Genomic DNA, 20758 nt, shown 5'->3' with positions numbered 1-20758 from the left:
GTTTAATGCTTTGTTTTGCTCATTTGGAATCGATTTATGAGCAGGATCCTCGATCCTGGAATCAAGTTGGCAACACAAAACGTTTGCTTTTAAATAATAATAAAAAAAAAATCGCTTTAATAGTTTGATTTGTTATGTACTTTATTAAATATTTAAGCATACTCTACTAAATATTAATGATGTGAATTAATTTGTAAGATTTAATATGACATTAGTTTTTCAGACATGCAAAGATCTCAAACTGGATGGTGATACAGTTATTAAAATGTTGGACTTGAATTCTCTGTAAAGTTTTGAGGATTACAGCGCTGTGATAATAATCTGCCCTAGTTTCATAAAGATTTAGAAATTAAATAGTGCTAGTCTGTGACTCTGTTTCGCTCATGTGGTCAATAGCTATAAATGATGAGATTTTACTGAAATCTCACAGTAAATATTCCTAATAGTTTGTTACACAGTACTGCTGTTGACGGTTTTGTTGTTAAATATCAAAAAATTAAATCTTAATTTTATTATATGAGTAGATTTGACTTGATAAATTGACAGATTGTGAGTCAAAAACAAATTTAGGGATGTCATATTTATATATTTTTAAATTAAATTAAAATATTTTGTATTCCAGACTCACTTCGATACAATTATGCAAAACTTTGGAAAAAAAAAAAAGTTAAATACTTTTATTATTTTTTTTTTAATTAAAGTAGAAAAATATATTTCCCAAGTGATGTTTAACAGAGAGCAAGGGAATTTTAGCACAGTATTTCTTATTATATTTTTCCTCTAGAGAAAACCTTATTTCTTTCAATTTTGCCCAGAATAAAATAATTATTTAAAAACCAAAAAAAAACTGCTGAGGTTAATATTATTTGCCCCCTAAAGAAATGATCTGTTTGATTGGCTACAGAGCAAACCACTGTTGTCCAGTGACTTGCCTAATTAACCTAATTAATCCTCTGAGCCTTTAAATTGCACTTTAAGCTGAGGATTAGTACCTTGCAAAACAACTAGTAAAATAATACTGTCATCATGGCAAAGACAAAATAACTTAGTTTAGACTTGAGAAAAATAATTATTAATGCTCACAAAGGAGGAGAAGGATATACATATTTATCAAAGCGTGTCAAAAACTTCTGTGAGAAGTATTATCAAGACCCAAAAACAACTGCAAAGACACTAGTGAATGATTTAGCCAAGTTTGGGACTGATGTCTCAACGAAGACACTCACTAGTGCCCTGCACAGGAATAGACTGTGAGGCTGCCGACCAAGAAAAGACTGAACCTCCAAGCTAGACTGAAGTTTGCCAAGGACAATCTGGAGAAAAATGATGCATACTGCAAACATGTCCTTTGGTCAGGTGAGTCAAAACTAGAGTACTTTGGCCATAGAGGGGTTACCTATGTTTGGAGAAAGAAGGGACCCAACCCAAAGAACACCGTTCCCACAGCGGCAGGTGGGAGTATAATACTGTAGGGATGTTTCAGTGCGTTTGGGACTGGGAATCTCGTCAGGGTCAAAGGAAACATGAAGTCTACGAGAAGAGATTGAAAGACAAATGCAGGCAATCTACAACAAAAAGAACATCTCAGGTTACTTATGTAACCATGGTTCCCTGGGTAGGGAACGAGACACTTCGTCCTCTAGGGGTTGCTATGGGGGAACACCTCGTCGTGACCCGCGTGAAGCATACATTGAAAAAACACCAACTCGTTGGCCGGCGACAGCCATGACGTCACTACCAGTGCGACTATAGTATAAATAGGCGCCGGGAGCTACACATCATTCACTTCTTCGTCTGAAGCTTGCGTCCGCAGCATGGCAAGAAACCTAGAGGACGCAGTGTCTCGTTCCCTACTCAGAGAACCATGGTTCCCTAAGTAACCTGAGACGTTCCCTTTCATGGGAACTTCGAACTGCGTCCTCTAGGGGTCGCTGTGGGGAACGGTATACCCACGCCACCATGCTGAGGGGAGTGCAAGCCAGAACCATGGCGAGCACTAAGTACCAACTCTACCATATTGCTATGGGAGTCGACCCTGGGAAGTTAGACGGCTGTCAGTGACGTTATTCCCTACAGCCAAAGGCCTAGGCTACATACCCCAAAATACTTACCAGTTAGGGCCAGACTCCTGGGCCCGGGGTAGAGCTCAAGGCTTGGAATCAGAAATAGATTCCTTTAAGGGAATACGACCAAGAGCCTAGAATCATACTAGTCTTGGCCTGTCACACAGGGGCTACCGCACGTTTCTCTTTGTATGTGCTGAAGGAACTGTCTCAACAGACCTTTAGTAGCAACACCCTGTTATGTAGGTATCCAGAGGATACATAGGAGGAGTGGTGCCCAAGACGGAACCGGGGTTTTAAACCACTCAAAAAGAGCACAAAGTTTTTGCCCGTAGCTCTTACCATACAGGATTTTAGAAAAGTGGGCAAAGCATAACGTGCGCACTTACCAGCTATGTGGATTTTAGAAAAGTGGGCAAAGCATAACGTGCACACACTTGAATACCATTCTAGGGGGTTCTCGTGGCACCCTGAAAGAGCAGCCCATAGATAAAATAGCGTATCCCCAAGGGGCCTGATGATCACAAAGGCTCCCGCAGAAGCCTGTGTTATATGGCTGCATGATCCAGGAAGTATGAACATATATCGACGAGTGAAATAAGCACTGCAAGTCGAGCACCCGGTTTCTGAACCCAGCAGAGGGGGTGCCCATCGAGGACCTACCCTAGAAAGGGACAGAAACACACAGGTCCCGGGAAACACTGCAAAGAAACTAGCAGAAGGGTATTTACACGCAACCACCAGTTCATTAGCACATATATATATATATATATATATATATATATATATATACATTCCAAAAGCTCATCATACGCAGGGCAGGAGGATTGGGAAGGCTCAGCCTCAGCTTCTTTGCCCTCCTCAGCTATTAACTGCTTTTGCTGGGCTGATCCCAGCAGAGCAATGGCCCCTGAATCAGACAGTGTTAATGAAATAACATCATCCTCCACCGGCTCACTCTCGTGCACAGCCGACTATCACAAAAGGGAAACCCCCCTTCAAACTCATCGGCCAGATCCACCTGCGATCCCCACGAGCTCATTCCCTTCCGTGCCTCAGCAGCGGCGGGGCCGGGATCGCGGGGAGGAGCAGGCTGAAATGAGCAAAGTGAACGTCCTTGACTGGCCTGCACAAAGCCCAGACTTGAGTCCAATAGAAAATTTGTGGGGCACACTGAAGACCAGAGTCCATGCCAGGAGACCAACAAATCTGGAGGAGCTTGAGAGATTCAGACGCTCCTGAAACTTGTTGAGAACTACAACAAACGACTAAAGGCTGTTATCAAGCAAAAGGGAGACACTATTGACTATTAACATCAGAAGGCTCATCATTTTGACCTGTAGACTTTTTGATTCTTGGTTATAATAAAGCAATAAGCCCCAAGAAGCCGTGGTTTACAGTAAAGTTATAACAGCTAAGGGGCATTGTTAGGAGTGCCTAAAACCCCCTTAGCTGTTATAAATTCACTGTAAACCACGGCTTCACGGGGCTTATTGCTTTTATAAAACGATTATTCCATATACGTAGTAAGGTTTCACAAAATAAAACGGAGCAAATAAAGTGTAATGATATAAATAAAAACAGTATTCTTCCACCAAACAATGTAGTTCCTCAGAATCAGTTGTGGTTGCAACCATAGCGATATATACAAAGATGGCTCATTTTCTATGCGCCGCTATACGTAAGCTATACGACCATATTGTAATGGTCAACTTGACATCATTCACCATAGTAATCACTGAATATTTGAAAGATGCCACAATCCTGCACAGAACAGCTCAACGGCTCTGTGAGAACCTACAGTATGGTGAATGACGTCAAGCAGACCGTTCCAAGATGGCGGCCGTATCTACGTGCCTGGAGTCGTCGAATGGGGAATCTATACATATCTATGGTTGCAATAAAGTGGTGGCCAAGCAACAGACAAATGTAAACAAAGGTGTATGTTTGTAGAGTAATTTACAACAGCTTCGAACATGGCTCAGCCAATCAGAATCAAGGACCGGAACTATCCGATTTATAATTTTGTTTCTATTTGTATTACAAACACGCCAAGTTTCCTAAATAAACTATTATGTTTAGAAATGCTGTCGGAAAAAAATCTTCACTCCGTTAAACAGCACTTTATGTATATAATTTATTTTTATTTGTAATAATAAATATATTAACTTGGTTAATAACACACACACATACACTGAAGAAAAAAAACATGTAGATTTACTTAATTTTTATTTTGCAAGTTTTTGCACACACAAATTTTAAGTAAAATTTAAGTATTGAATTAAGTAAAATTTGCTTAACCAAGTTAGGTAAAATTGGCAAAGGAAATAAGTAAATTTAACATGGCCAGTTAGAGTTTGATGAGTAATGTCTACTTAATTATTTTGTTAAATATGCAATACTCAAGTACATTTCCCTCAGTTACAGTTTATAAAATTTACTCAAACACTGTGGCACTGGAAAACAACCATGCTATTAAAGCATGTAGTTCACTTGCAAACATGTAAGTAAGCTTCACACAGGCACCTTCCCCACTGCATTCAAGCAGGCTCGGATAACCCCACTGCTCAAAAAACCTACATTAAACACTTCACTTACAGATAGCTACAGACCTGTCTCTCTCCTTCCATTCATAGCGAAAACCCTCGAAAGAGTTGTTTTCAACCAGATATCATTGTTTCTTTCACAGAACAACAAACTGGATCCTAACCAGTCAGGTTTCAGGAGTGGCCATTCAACTGAGACTGCGCTACTGTCAGTCACAGAAGCCTTGCGGATTGCAAAAGCTGATTCCAAATCATCATAAGCAAATAGACAGCTTGTTAACCTTTGAAGATAATATGTCCACTCAATATAATTATTACCTAAACGAACACAGAGACCTCAATACCTGGTACATCATACACAATGACGATAACAATCAGGGCATAGTGTTTGAGTATAAATGGGTCATTTTGAGTAGAAAATTAACTCCAGATATCACAAACAGTAAGTTACTAAACCTAACGACAAAATCAGCCATAAAAAAGTGTAAATCCAACTCGAAAACAGTGAAAATTTTAATTCATGATAAATGGATTATTCATGCCCCAGTGTATGATGGGAAAAACGGGATCCCCTTGATATTTGCTTAAAGAATCCTTGTAAACATAACAAACAATTCCAAGTAAAATATGCTTATAATTTCAAACTTTAATTTCTACAAACTTAAATTGAGTACTGATATAGAATTTACTTTATTTTTTAAATTCTTGCCTGAACTAAATTATTTAATGTAGAAATTACATTTGTTTTTATGTAGTATTTACTTCACCACAAAATCATTTTGATCAGTGTGTATATATATATATATATATAGGCTAGTTTAGTTAAACATCTTCACTGTCATGACATGCTTATATTTATGAAAACTCTGATTTCCTCAAATAGCTGCCAGTTGGAAACATCCCCTCGCTGTCGTCCACCAGGGAGGTTCACCTCATTGGGCGAGGCAGGGCCGTTCTTTCTGGCCAACGCAGGCAACGGAACCGCTCATTGTCCCGGCACGAGCCCCCAGCGTACATCTGTCACAGGAGGAGATCCAGAAGTTGCGCTTCAAACCCACCGTGGGCACAATCCAGCGGTCAGAGGGGGCAGAGGTCAAATTTAACTGCTCCATAGACATCAATGATGTGAACCAGGACCTGAATATTCTGTGGTTTAGGAACGGTAAGGAAATCCCTGATGGCATGCAGACGGAGGTCTACAGTCAAGGGACGGTCACCCTGCTGTCCACTATAAGGTAATTATGCCCAATCCTTGTGTTAGTCTACCAACAGCCATGTCAATGGATATTTTTTACATTTTTGTCAATATAAAGGAAATCTCATTTTTTGTAATTAACAGTAATAAAATAATTTTATATATTTATTTATATTAATTTAAATAAATGTAAATAAATTATTTAAAATCTAAATCTCAAAATTAATTTCGTTTTTTTTTTTTCTTCTACAGTTCATTTAAATGATGCTTTGGTTATAAAACTTCTGCGAAATGATCACATTTAAATGTCTAATGGTTTGTTTAACTTCAGCAGTGTTATGCATGTCTCAGTTGCTATTGCATTAAATTGCATCAGTCTATGAATGTTATATCTGCACTATATCAGTCATTGGCCACCTTTTTTCTTTAAAGGGGTCATATGATGCTTTTTTAAAGATCATTATTTTGTGTAATATTCTGTGTGTTTTTGTCATTTTTCAGTTTTGTTTTTCAATATCTATATTTAGCTTTATTTTAATTTCATGTCATTTGAGGACTCGGGGCAATACTTCTAATTTTCATTTAGCTTATTTTAATTACATTTTTTCATTAATTTAGCTTTATTTCAGTTTTTGTTTGAGTAATTTTAAAACTTTTTATCTGATATGTATATTTGACATGTTTGTTCTTTTTTAGTTTAGTTTTTTTATTTTTATGTTTAGCTTTATTTCAGTTTTTGTTTTAGTAATATTAGTGCTTCAATCGAATCTTAGGTAATTGTCAGTCAGTGCAACATTTCTCATTTTCATTTCATCTAATCTTTATATTTAAATTTATTTCAACTTTAATTCAATGAAGGAATTAATTTTTTAATAGTTTTTGTTTTAGCTCACAATGACAGTGTTGCGGTGAGTAGCCTTAATAGCAACAATCTGAGCTCTCTTAAGCATTTACTTTCCAAACAGATGATATCATAAAACCTCATTTAAATCATTTTTTGACAGATTCCTAAAATTGCTCAAATGTGTTTTCTCTTTATTATGGCAGGTGGTCTAATAAATTAAGCACTGTATGTTTTCATAGCATTCAGCTGGAACGTTTGTTTTAAGGACATTGGGCAGAATGTGGAATAGTATGTTTTTGTCAATAAAATAAAAAAAGAAAATTGTTTGTTTTTAATCAGATTAATAAAAAAAAAACAATCGACCAACTAATCGATTATCAAAATAATCGTTAGTTGCAGCCCTAGTTTGTTTGTTAGACTAGTTTGTGTTAGTGTTTAGTTCACAAATTACATGAGTTTCTGATTCTGCCTTGCAAATTAATGTCCCTTTACGATTTTGATCCTTGCTACATGCTCTAATGCATTAATACTGTATGAAAGTATTTTCTGTGGCCACGAAAATATCCTTTCCTAGAGTTGATATGAACTTACACTGAATGTTCGCTGGACGAACAGATTAGTTGAGGGCAATTTAATCCTGCTACAGTTACTACTGGCAGCTGATATAAATAATTGTAATTAATCATAATTAATTGTAATTATTTATATACATTTCCCTTTTGAGCTGATTTGCTACAAGAGTGATGGCTTGTTATTTAATAGAGCACCTTTAGAAACCGTATTACAATGCCCTGGCCATTACCCAGAATACCCTAGCATGATAGCAGTGACCACTCACAGTTTCAGCTTAGATGTTTTTTTTTGTGGTTAATCTCCTAATGGTAATCGGTTTCTTGGCGACAGGCGTTAACCCGAGTTATTGTGAAAGCAGGAGTTTTATGGTTAAAGTTTACTCACCCGGTGCTAATATCACACACACAAAAGCCTCATTCAGGGGCCCCAGCGTCCCTGCAGAGCCTCGTAAAGAACGGACAGAGCCAACTTTAGCTGGCTGGAGCCGAGAGCTCTTTAAAATAAAGGCTTTTTAATGCTTCTTTGCAGCACTGTTTGTTCAACAATAATAATCGTCTTGTCCGGAACCATTTTAGTTGTTTATACTCTTATTTATGGTCCTTTGAAATTAAAAAATGTTACATTATAGGTTCTTCAGATCAGCCTATTGGTTCTGCATATTATCGGTGATCTTTTAAAGAAGCTGAAAGTGAAGCACCTTTGAACTCTTCAAAGGACCAGAGCATAGATAGTTTTCTGAAGAACCAAACTACACTGTAAAAGATTATTTTTCAAATAAAATAAAACAAAAATAGTTTGTTTAAATACACTTTTTTTCCCCCCGGTGGACATTATTTAAACGGTCATATACTGTTGCTGTTGTGTTTTGGTTGGTTGCTGTGGTGTTCTGAGTGGTTGCTAAGGAGTTGTTAGTGTGTTGCTAGGTGGTTGCTTAGGTGTTATGAGTGATTATTATATCAGATTACATTATAGGGCACAATGTACTGTATTAATTTGAATGAATTTTCCATATTTATTTATTTTTTACAGGTCTCACACTTGTATTTTGAATTTTGCACTTGTTTGTAAAAAAAAGTGCAAAAAAGTGTTTGTAAAATTACCAGTACAGTTTTTTTTTGTTTTTTTTTACTGTAATGCGAGGTGGTTGCTGTGGCTTTCTGGGTGATTACTGTTGCATTGCTAGATGGTTGCTATACTGTTCTTGGTGGTTGCTAGGTTAATGTTAGGCAATTATGTAAAGAAATGGATAGAAATATTTTAATATTTGAACTATTTAAACATATGAATTGGTAAATAGGCACTCAAATGGCATATACTGTATATCAAGTATATATATAATTGCTTTACAAAAAAGTAAGGTACCAAGGTACAGGGATATGAAATGGTATGATGGTGTTTTGATATGGAACTGATTCAGAACCATATTTATACACTATGGTAAATGGTCATATATCTTTTTTATTAATTACATTTCTTCCCCTGTGGTACGCTTTTCTTGTTAGTAAAGTTTAGTAAAGTTTTCTGTTTTTCCATTTTTCAGCTCCAGAATCCGGGTCCAGAACTGACTTTAACAAGAACTTCTTGTGGCGATGCATGTGAAGTATTAAGCTTCTAAAGTGTATATTTGTGGAACAGATCTGTGATGCTTTTTGTTCAAATGCCGTGAAAAGTAGCTATGTTTCCATCCAAAGTTCTGAATTTAACTAATGTGCGAAATTGGAATTACAAATTCCAACCGGCAATACAAAGAGAACAAAATCCTAACTTCCTGATAAACTGGTGCCAAGTTTTAGAAAAAGTTAATTTGCTGCAGTAGGAAAAGCCACTGTGGGTCTTTCTCCATATAAAATACATTTCTTGCACCTCAGTATGCAGATGAAACGCAGTAAACACCGTCATGTTATCTTGCTTTCGGAGACTTATGCCTGATGTTTGGGAATGCAGTCGTTTAAGACAGTTTTGGAAGGTGATTATACTGAACCACTTTGATGACAGTCTTTGCCTCAGGCATTTCAGAATGACCAAAACTACATTTCAGATGCTGTGCAATGAGATCGGTCCGCTGGTTAGTGCAGTTATGCCATCTCATCACCAAGTCACATGTTTTTTTTTGATGTGCATCAACTATGTTTCCATCATAGTTTATGCACTTTTTCTTATTGGATTGAAATTTGTCCACCTCAATTGAGCGCACAAGTTTTTAATGCACATTTTTTGAATTTATGCACATCTTGGCATTTCCATCCAGCATTTTTTTTAATGCACATAAAAATAGGTGGATGGAAACATAGCCAGTGTTAAATACATTGCTCTAGGCAATAAAAAGAAAAAGAAGAACAATAATGTAAAATAGAGTTTCATATCTGTATAAAAATATGTAAAACTATGTAATTAATTGTATAGTTAATTTTAGATCCTGACTACAGAGGTGAGTTATTCACTATCCACCACTGCTCTATCTAGTTAAAGATCTGTAAATGCACATCCAAAGGGCCATTAACGAAGTATAAAATGGCTTTTATCTGGCTCTGAATATGACAATTCAGTTTGAAGATTAGATCAGATATGTCCATTTCTGAGTGGAATAAGTGCATTTTTCACCTCTCACGGATGATGGACACAAAAAGGCTCTCTAAGATTGTGGTAAAACCACATTCCGCCTCACTTCTCCATTGAAAGTGCCATTACTTACTGGAATTGTTTCAAACAGTGTTGAATACAGAAAGCCTCTGATTTTCCATGTTGGACTCGGGCTCACTGTCCTGTCGGGCTCACAATGGCTGCATTACGTAATGCACACACAAACACTTTCATTCTCTCTCTGGATGATGTGATGTGTGTTTCCATTAAGAGGGAACTAGTTAGAGCTGGATATGACAGTTTCCCATGCTCGGACCAGCCAGTAATTACCGCTCAAGTTTCTAAATGTGCACATAATGCTGAATTCTGTGAAGCTATTATGAAACCACTGCCACAGAGAATGCGCTTAATCTCTCAGAGCATATTATGCACCGGCTACACTTGTGTTTAGATGCAAGAGTCAAAACTGAAATGTAAAATATAAAAGATGCTTCACTCCCTCCTAATAACAAGTTAACTAGCCAACATTTCAGATTCCAAACTGTTCCCTAACACGGCTGGATGGTTGATAGGGTGTTGCTGTTGTATTCTGAGTGGTTAATAAGCAGTTGCTTAGAGCATTGTTGATGTTTTGTAGTTGTTAGGGTGTTGCTAGGCTGTTCTTGGTGGGGAAATTTGAATTGTGATATTTTTTTCTGATAAAACATTGTGATTGCAGTTTAAAAAAAAATATTATTATTAATTAATTAATAATTCTAATAATAAATAAAATATTAAACAAACAATAAATATTACTGTTGTAATATTTCATTAAAACGTTGTGTATTCAAGATCAAATATAAGAATAATTTTATTTTACAGTACAGCTACAACAGTAAAATTACAATTCTAAAGTTTATTTAAATTGTGTTTAAATGCAGTTTTAAAAAAGCCATTCTGCTTGTTTGTAGGGCTGCCCAAAATGTTGTGATCTTTTTTTGTAATTTGATTAATTAATAATAATAATAATAATAACAAAAAGAAAAAGAATAAATAAAAATATTAAACAACATAAGAAATATTACTATTTTAATGTTTCACTAAAACAATTGTGTATTTAAGAATTTATATTTAGAATTCTTATTTTTTTTATTAAAAACAACTTTATTTTACAGTAGGGTTGTGACGGTGAGGAAATTTTCCCACCGGTTAATCGACATGTGACAACACCGGTAATACCGGTATCACTGTGGGGGCGTGGGCATTTCCTCTTTTCCTCACTTTCCTTCGCTTTTAAATAGCTTGCAAAAGCGGCGTGCGTATTTTACTTTCACTTTCAAATAGCGGCAATTCGGCGTAAAGCAATTGTTCGTTTGAATTTTCCCTCTTTTCCTCACTTTCCTTCGCTTTTAAATAGCTTAAAAGCACTAGTATTTCGAATTCGTGGCAATTTGGCATCAATTGCTTGAATGCAACAACAAAATACAACGTCAAACTCACTTTAGCCTAAATATAAAACATAGAACTTTTATTAACAAAACGAATAAAAATGCACCATGCTATAGGGCAGGCTATGCCTAATATAAAATAACAAATAACTTACATAAAGTTTAAATAGGTAGCCTATACAAAACTGGAAATAAGTAAACATGTATAATATAGAACCAAATAAATAAGAAACGTAAAACGTTTATTAGCAAAACGAGTAAGAAAGCTTGGAGGCACGGCATACACCTTGATGTCAAATAAAATAAATAAATGACACAAAGTTTAAATAAAGTAAAAATCAGCAAACAATGTGGAACCAATTAAATAAGAAACAAATGTTTTAAAAAAACTTCCAAAATCACCTTAGATAAACGGCAAAATCAGCAGGCTTTACAAATTCCAAAATATTGCCAAACAGGCGCTTTTGCATTTCGTTTCGAAACTAAATCATCCGCCATCGTCTTGTCTGTCTCACCTCACTCTTCTTGTCAGTCAGCTCGACTCACTCTCCTCACTGGAGAAATGAAATCTGATCTGTGATGCGACTGTCGTTCGGCACGCTGCATTGAACAGCCGCGTTCAGTTTTTAATTGTAATGTCTGTTCTTTTACTGAACTAAATTATTTTTATTACTATAAAAAATCTAAATGACGATGTGGGTCGGTGCTGCGGTGGGCAAGTGACGTAACCGGTGTTGGGGCTTAACACCGGTATCACCTTAAGCACCGTCTATCGCGGCAAGCTTATTTTACAGTACATCTGTAAAATTACAATATTGAAGTTTATGGCTCTCTTAATTTCTTCATTTTCAAATGTTAAACCATCAAGCTTTTATTTTCACAGAAAACTGCAGGGAGCACTTAAAGCTACTTTCTTGTTTTCAACAGCTGGTTCATGAGGGCATCTCATTACAAGTTTGGCAAGACGGTTGGTGCATGTTGCATTTTCAAATGCACGTTATACTGTAAGCAACCCAAACTCAGAGCAGATGCAGATGTAAGTTTGTGTGGAGCAGCATTTACTGTGACTCAAGCCACTCTGCGACTCTGTAAACACCAGATCATGAGCTGCTCTCGAGTAAAAGCACACATTGAAACACGCTCCACATATATTTATTTAAAGGGTTATTCCACCCCAAAATGTAAATTTTGTCATTAATCACTTACCCCCATGTCGTTCCAAACCCGTAAAAGCTTCGTTCGTCTTCGGAACACAATTTAAGATATTTTGGATGAAAGCCGGGAGGCTTGTGACTGTCCCATTGACTGCCAAGTAAAAAACACTGTCAAGGCCCAGAAAAGTATGAAAGACATCTACAGAATAGTCCGTCTGCCATCAGTGGTTCAATCTGAATTTCATGAAGCGACGAGAATACTTTTTGTATGCAAAAAAAACAAAAATAACGACTTTATTCAACAATTCGTCTCCTCTGCGTCACCATAGCACCATTTTGGAGAGTGTCCACTGAACACAAACAGCGTATGCTGTTCGGTGTCAGCCGCACCACATTGATACGCTGTTTTCGTTCAAATCAAAGTGTAAATAAACGTAGAAAACATATCCGTGTGGTGCGGCTGACACAGACAAGTAGAACAGTATACGGTGAGTGTGATTTCACCAAGTACAACATGTTCCTGGATCAACATCCTTGTTGATCCTGGAACATCATTCCAATCAACCAATCAGAATTGAGAGATAACTTTTCAGGAAATGTCAGTTTTAGGCTTACAATCAGGATTAGGCGCTTCTACACCCTTGTTAATCAGCTATCATTTCACACTGATTTTAGGAATAAATTATGGGTAAGGTTAGGCTTAGGGGTGGGGATTGGGTTAAGTCTGTATTTTTGGACAGTAATGTTGATCCAGGATCAACAAAAGATGTTGATCCAGGAACATGTCTTACTTGGCAATATCACGGTGACCAACAGTATACGCAGTTTACGTCCAGCGGATACTCTCCAAAATGGCGCTACGGTGACGCGGAGGAGACGAATTGTTGAATAAAGTCGTTATTTTTGTTTTCTTTGCGTACAAAAAGTATTCTCGTCGCTTCATAAAATTCAGATTGAACCACTGATGGCAGATGAACTATTCTGTAGATGTCTTTCATACTTTTCTGGGCCTTGACAGTGTTATTTACTTGGCAGTCAATGGGACAGTCACAAGCCTCCCGGTTTTCATCCAAAATATCTTAAATTGTGTTCCAAAGACGAACGAAGCTTTTACGGGTTTGGAACGACATGGAGGTAAGTGATTAATGACAAAAATTTCATTTTGGGGTGGAGTAACCCTTTAAATTGCAGCAAGCGGTTTTGTTTAATTCAATTAATTTTGAGTTATTATGTTTAATCATGCAGCCCTAGCTGCTGGGATGTTGTTTGGCAGTTTATACCTTTCTATTTACTTGGTAATCCAGAATACTGTAAATGTTGGAGTTACCATGGTACATAAAAACATTGCTTAAAATCATTGTTTGTTAGCGTTATAGTAAACACTATGCCAGAGCAATCTCAGATTCTGTTGCATCCATATGCAGGGCCTGCTATCACGGCTGTTCTCAAAACCCGATAATTACAGGCCATCAGAAATGTAGCGTATACTTCCTGGCACCTGTACAGACGTACAATCTGTCCAGCCTGCATGCATGTTTATTTGTAACCAAAAGTCAGCTTCTTTTTGTAGCTTTTTTTTTTTGTAAATCTTCTAAATTTAGTCAGTTTGATTCATGAAAAGGAGTTTGGAGAGACTCCATTTGTATGGAGTCAAATGATCAGTCATTTTTCTGATGAACTAAAGCTAAAAATATGAATTTAACTTCACAAAACATTCCTTTTCCGAGCTGGGCTTTGGCTCACAATGTTTCTGTGCAGTTTCAGCCTGAAATAGTTTATTTTAAAGTTCAAACCATGGTCATATGGCAACTCTTTGTGATTAATTAGTTTCAAATGGGTGGTTTAATTAAAATGTATTTGAATGTTGTACATTGCTTTTTAACTAAATCTTTTCTGGGTAAGAGGCAGAAAAAGTCTTCTTGTCTTCTTAAAGGAAGTCTACCTCAAGAATAATTAATGCAAAACATCCCTGTGAGTTGGTTTCAGCAAATTAGGTATCATTTAGGAAAGTTTATATTCAAGAAACCTTTCTTTCCCATGTCTAGACTGAACCCGTAATCATTCCTACATTGAATCTATTATGTTTGTATCTTTTTCCAGACGCTGTTTCATTAGCATAGTTCAGTCGCTTGAAAACGGAGGCACGATCTGTCCCACTGACAGTCAGAGATAGACACAACAATCTGGTGCTTCTGAATCAGCTACTGTTTTGTTATTATTTTAAGTATTTGCTATTGACTGTTCAAATGCGGAGTTTTGCGCATTTGGTGTGTGTGTGTGTGTGTGTGTGTGTGTGTGCGCGCGTGCATGCGCGTGTGTGAGAGAGAGAGAGAGAGAGAGAGAGAGGATCACATCACAAACACATACCAGCTTCATCACGGTGTCTGTCACGCGACTCTGTTCCCCTTTCGGGCTGTCTTTACATTTATTTTGAAAGATGAAGCTCGCGATTATGGTAAGGGTAAATTTCCGACGAGTGCTTGCGGTGTTCGACCAATCACAATGCACTGGGTCAGCTGGCCAATCAGAGCAGACTGCGCTTGTCGGAAGGAGGGACTTTGTAGAAAACGAAGCGTTTGAGAGAGGCGGGGCATAGAGGACCTACAATAATGTACAGTATTTGAAAAATAATGTGTTTTTTTGAACATTAAAACATGTCAACATATTCTGTTACACCAAATACACAAAATAATGATCTTTAAAAAAACATCATATGACCCCTTTAATGTTTCCATTTAACTTTTATTTTATTTTATTTTTAGTTGTAGTAATTTTAGTACTTTTTTATTTCAGTTAGTTGTCAAGAAGACTTTTCTAATTTTTCAAGTTTTTTCAAGTCTAAGTTCTTCATCTAATATTTATACTTCCATTTCATTTCAGTAAAACAAAAAGTAAAAGATTTTTTATATTTTTTTTAGAGCTTCCTGACAAAGTGTCAAAGGTCACAGTAGTAAAACGTGAGGCCAACAAACTCCTCATAAGCTGGACACCGGGACACGATGGCTTCTCTCCTCTCAGCACATGCTCCATCACAGTAAGAAGGACAAAAGAATGAACATTGCTTGTACAAGGTTACTGAATTGTGATGAAACCTCTGAAGAACATAGTGTTCAGTTCAGTTCAGAATGGATATGACCCTTCAGTATAAGATTCTGCACGCATTTTAACATCCACCAGGTTGATCCTAATTCTGATCACTTGGTAAAGTAACAGCACACCTTCTAAATTTGAAGAAACACCACTAAAAGCTTTGATTGAATGATGATTGTCATCTTTAGAACAAGTAATAAATGTGTTATCCTTCATCTGTTCCAGGTGCGAGAGCTTTTGGAGCTAGGAAGCCCCACTGCCGCACACCCCACACGCGTGCCTCCGTTCCAGTATGAAATCAGCAACCTCAAGGCCATGACCTGGTACAACATGAGCGTGTCCTGCACCAATGAGATCGGGTCGTCCCTGCCCAGCGCCTGGGTCCAGAGCAACACCACAGAGGGCGGTGAGTCTGTTCAGATTCCTGGAGCAACGTCCTGTACTACTTGTAAATAAAACTACCATTCAAAATGTTTTTGAAAAAGTTTTCTCCTGCTCACCAAGGCTGCATTTATTTAATCAAAAATACAGTAAAATCAGTAATATTGTGAAATATTATTATAGTTTCAAATAACTGTTTTTTATTGTAATATATTGTAAAATGTAATTTATTCCTGTGATGCAAAGCTGTATTTTCAGCATCATTACTCCAGTCTTCAGTGTCACATGATCCTTCAGAAATCATTCTAATATACTGATTTGCTGCTCAGGAAACATTTCTGATTATTATCAATGTTGAAAAAGTAAAGAGATGCTACAAGTCACTAATGTAATATTTCCAGTTAACTCTGCACACTGGAAATGGAAGATGAAGCCGAGTGTATTAGAGTCAATGAGAGAAGTAGCATTTTGCTAATAGGAGAAAGACAATTATGTATTTGATATCCAAGAGTTTTCCGAATGTTAAGTGGGAATGGGAGTGACCTGGTAGTTAGAGATGCTTTTCCTATGGGATGTGTCCATGAAGGATTTCCTCTGTATTCCTAAAAGAACAGTGAAGGGTATTTTTAGTCTCTGATAAACATTGTGTTTTATGTCATACTGTACTTCTAATTTAATACAATATAAAAGTGGGTACTTCTTTAAAAAAAAAAAATAATAATAATAAAAATATATATATATATACTATATTATTATTATTATTTATTTTTTATTTTATTTTATTTTTTCAGTTTTATTTTTTATTTCCAATTTGTTGAGTTTAGTGCTTCAACTTCAACTTATTTCAATTATTTCTATTTTTTTGTTTAGTTTTTATATTTTATTTTATTTCTGCTTTATTTCAATTAACAAAAGTGTTTTTAATTTCTTTTGCATGGGAACCATTATTTCCATGCGTATTCATTTATTTTATTATTTTCATTATTTTATTTTTTGAAGGTCCTTGTATGCCTTCATATTTTTACAAAGTCTAGACAAGAAAAAGCCTTCTTAGATAAAATTATTATGTGAAGTAATTTTTTGTCTGTTCATTTGCGTTGCATGCTACTCAAGAGATGATTTATCTGAAATGATTTTACAGTTCCATCAGAAGCTCCCCAAAACTTAACTGTTCATGTGAACAATTCCATGCTGATGATCCGATGGGAGGCTCCGCCCCCTGACAAGTTGAATGGAATCTTGCAAAGATATGATGTCACAATTAAACACGGAACACGTACAAACAAGGTTAGTAAATGGGTTTGCTAGTTTTGTTTCGTGTACTAACAAAATTGACTTTACTAAACATCAATCACTGAGAAACAGAATCATCTCTTCTGCTTCTGTCTTTCACTCACAAAACTCTTTGCACTGTCTGTTTTTATTTAGAAATCAGCTTAAAATCATTAGAATCCCAATGTCGTCCCAGCTTGTATGTATAGAGAGTATATATTTCAGATTCTGTAACTGGTCACTGCTTCTTTGCAGATAAAGTAAAATTGAAAGTAAAAAAAGAACTATATAGACATTAAAAAAAAAAAATCAACAAAATAACTAAAACTTACTTAAACAGAAAACTTACAAATAAAATTCATTCAAAATATTAACTAAAAGTATATCAGGGATACTAAAATAACACTGGTTGCAACCCATGGCCTTTTCAACAAACGTTCATTTCTGGGTGAACTATTCGTGTAAAGGAGAAGTATGTAATTTCTCCACCGCAAGTACAATTGGAAAAATAATGACTATATATAGATATTTTTTTTTTTAACCCAGATTGGGTTGTATGTGCAACTAGAATTGTTTTCAAGGCCAGGTGTGTAACAAGAAGTTGAGAAATCTGAACTTATTACACTGAACACGTGCCTATAGTCACCTCTCAACGCCCTGTGTGGTCTTTGTCAATGACCAGTGACCTATCATATGGGAGTGGTTTTGTTACAGCATGGCATTTAGTAGACAATGTGTACTTCCTGTTTCTGGCCTGGGTAGCAGGAAACCGACAGTGTGTGGAGAAGTCATTTGTTATTGTCCGTCTGTCATGACTCACCACTGAGTGACCTGGAATTTAATGACGACGCGTCACTGTCTGCGATTAACAATCTGCCGTGACTGACCTGTGTGATCTCACACTGTGAACACAACAGTAACTGGAAATGAGTGTCATGCATTCACTCACAGCTGCTCTCTGACCAGCACCTGCTGCTCTCCCTCAACAAAATCACCTATTAGTTCATCATGTAACATTTGCTCATAGAAAAGTGAATGATTTTGACCTACATTTATGTTTTAAAACTAGCAGACTTTTATGTGCACATTCTTATAATTTTCTGTGACAATCTCATAAAACGTTTCAAGAGCATGTACAGGGCAGTGTTATTTTAATATTATTTTTATACTGTTATAGTTTTTGTTTATATTTTGAAATAGATTTTATTTGTATATTTTTTGTGCTTATGTCAATTTTATTATTATTATAATTTTTTTTTATATATTACTTTTTAGGTTTGATTAATTTTTATTTCAGTTTTAGTGTTAGTTTTATTTGTTTCCCGTTAGCAATTTTAGTGCTTGAATTATACTTGTTTCAGTTAGTGGCCAAGATAACATTTCTAATTTTCTTTTAGTTTAATTTTGTTTGTTTGGTTTAATTGTTTTGGTTTAGTTTTTCATCTAATAATTATATTTAATTTTTTGCACCTTTATTTTAATCAACAAAAATGTTTTTAATAGCTATTTTTAGTCAACAATAATAATGATAACTATGGTAAAGGGTATTTTTTCACCTCAAAATAAAAATATATATATTTGTATTTTTTGTTTTGTTTTGCACATGGCAATTCTAATCCAGTTCCTGGTATAGTTCAGTTATGCTGATTTAAATAAGGCTTTGTATTACAGGTACATTTACATTACAGGTAGCTGGGAATATATTTTGGTTTAGACCCTAAACCCTTGAAGAAATCCAAATAAATATTTATTTATTCAGTGCACTGCAGATCCTTAGATGATTGAGACTGTAATGCACTGCAGGAGGTGATCAGGTTTATATTCAGTAAGTGAGAGTGTTTTAGTCGATCAATTTCTTGGTGAGTTTGAAAGTGTGTTGTTTAAGGCTGGGTTGAAATATAATGGCTTTTCTGACAGCAATCCGAGGGTTCCTTGAAAAACTTCAGGACCTGTAAAAAACACACAAAAAAAACAGGATGCAATTATGTGTGCTAGACGACCAGAAGTGGCTCATCGCAGTGGCTGGGCCAAAACATTTTTCTTTTTGGTTTATTTTTCTTTCTAGCATCTATTTAACCTTGATGTATTGTGTTGCTTCTCATGCATGGCCAACAGAAATGTGCAGAAATTAAGATAATCATTAAAAGGTTCATCCCGAGACACCTGGAGGACATTCGGGCTTATGGTTCAAGGAAGAATTGACTAGGAAAACAAATATAATTGCAGTGTAAATCTGACCAGAGGCATGGCAGACATTTACATGCACACACCCTAAATACCCTAAATACCCTGAGACGTACACCACGTGTACGTCTCAGGGCCCCTAGAATGACTCACTTCTTGTTTTTGGAGAACTGCAGATGCAGTTTTTAATTTGTGGATGTAAAAGCTACTAACGGCATGTGAAGACTTACTGACTTGGATTTCGTTGAAGTGTCAGCATGTCTGAGAGATTTTGGGAACAGGAGTGACGATGGCAACTTTACGCAACCAGCACCATGAATGTGTCACATGCATCTGTGTGTGTGTGTGTGTGTTAACCTTCCTGCGTCCCGCAAGCACATGGCTCACGAAAACAGCTTCTCCTTTTTGTTTTCTCTTTTTCCATCAAGCCTTTAAGTTTGGTTTTCACACTGTTTTTGGTGTGATTACACACAAAATGATTTTCTTTCCTGTAATACTAAACTATTCCTTAATACAACATTGTGTTGTGTAATATTGTCAAATTTTGAATTGAAAGAGGAAGAATGAGTTGATACGATACTTGAGTGGCCTATAGTATTTAAAAATGCTGCTGTGCTGATTAAATTGTGATGTCAGTTAACTAGTTTAACTCTGTATATTTATATGTCCAAAAACATGACATTCTTATAGCTTATAATGTAAATCTATGCGATCTTATTAACAGTATAGCAGATACTTGCATAAAATGCATATAAATACCAGTTGCCAATCTATATCTCCCAATAATATCTTAGCAAGAATATATTTAGATGCTCAGTTTTATGATCAAAACATGTAATGCAGTGCCAGTGCAGTACAATAATGATTGAGAGATGAATAAAATAAACGTTCCTCAAAAGCTTGATGATTATATATGATGCTAATATATATATATATATATATACTGTATATGGATAGTCAAGTAAACTTAAGATGCTTCAGTCTAAATGCCAAACTAGCATAAGCCAGCTTGGACCAGCATGGAGATTCACGCTGCTCTGTGCTAAACTTTTGACCGTACAATGATTAAAAATATTCTGGTTTTGTTCTGCAGGTTATATATATATATATATATATATATATAGTATTTGTGAAAATGTGTGTTTCAGATTCACAGCATCACCACAGAGGCCGCGGTGACGCTGCAGATGTTCAACACCACATACAGTGTGGAGGTGGTGGCCTGCACTCAGAGCGGCTGTGGGAGCAAAAGATCACGCTACTGGCTCTTTGTTCCAGACGCTGGTGAGGAGATGCTAGAACCTACACCTGGCTTTTACTGTTAGGAAGATCTTATGAAATATAGCAATGCAGTGACACTGCAAATAAATAAATAATAAAATAACAATAGTGATATTTACCTGACTATTTTTATATCATTTATATTTATTTATATATATATATATATAT

The 20758-nt window shown here is 36.0% G+C and overlaps 1 protein-coding gene across 1 annotated transcript in view; it reads left to right on the top strand.

The window, feature by feature from the left end:
• Positions 1-20758, top strand: part of LOC107585446 (tyrosine-protein kinase Mer-like) — a 35997-nt gene that overhangs the window by 369 nt on the left and 14870 nt on the right. Inside the window, exons 2-7 of the mRNA XM_016272463.1 lie at positions 5493-5844; positions 14483-14544; positions 15301-15416; positions 15698-15878; positions 16995-17140; positions 20458-20593. Of these exons, the coding sequence (XP_016127949.1) occupies positions 5493-5844; positions 14483-14544; positions 15301-15416; positions 15698-15878; positions 16995-17140; positions 20458-20593 (993 nt within the window). The remainder of the gene's footprint in view (positions 1-5492; positions 5845-14482; positions 14545-15300; positions 15417-15697; positions 15879-16994; positions 17141-20457; positions 20594-20758) is intronic.

Source organism: Sinocyclocheilus grahami, unplaced genomic scaffold, assembly GCF_001515645.1.
Source record: "Sinocyclocheilus grahami isolate Dianchi unplaced genomic scaffold, SAMN03320097.WGS_v1.1 scaffold70.1, whole genome shotgun sequence".
Classification (NCBI taxonomy): domain Eukaryota; kingdom Metazoa; phylum Chordata; class Actinopteri; order Cypriniformes; family Cyprinidae; genus Sinocyclocheilus; species Sinocyclocheilus grahami.
The sequence above is the reverse complement of the archived record's forward strand: the minus strand, read 5'-3'. Positions and strand labels throughout refer to the sequence as shown.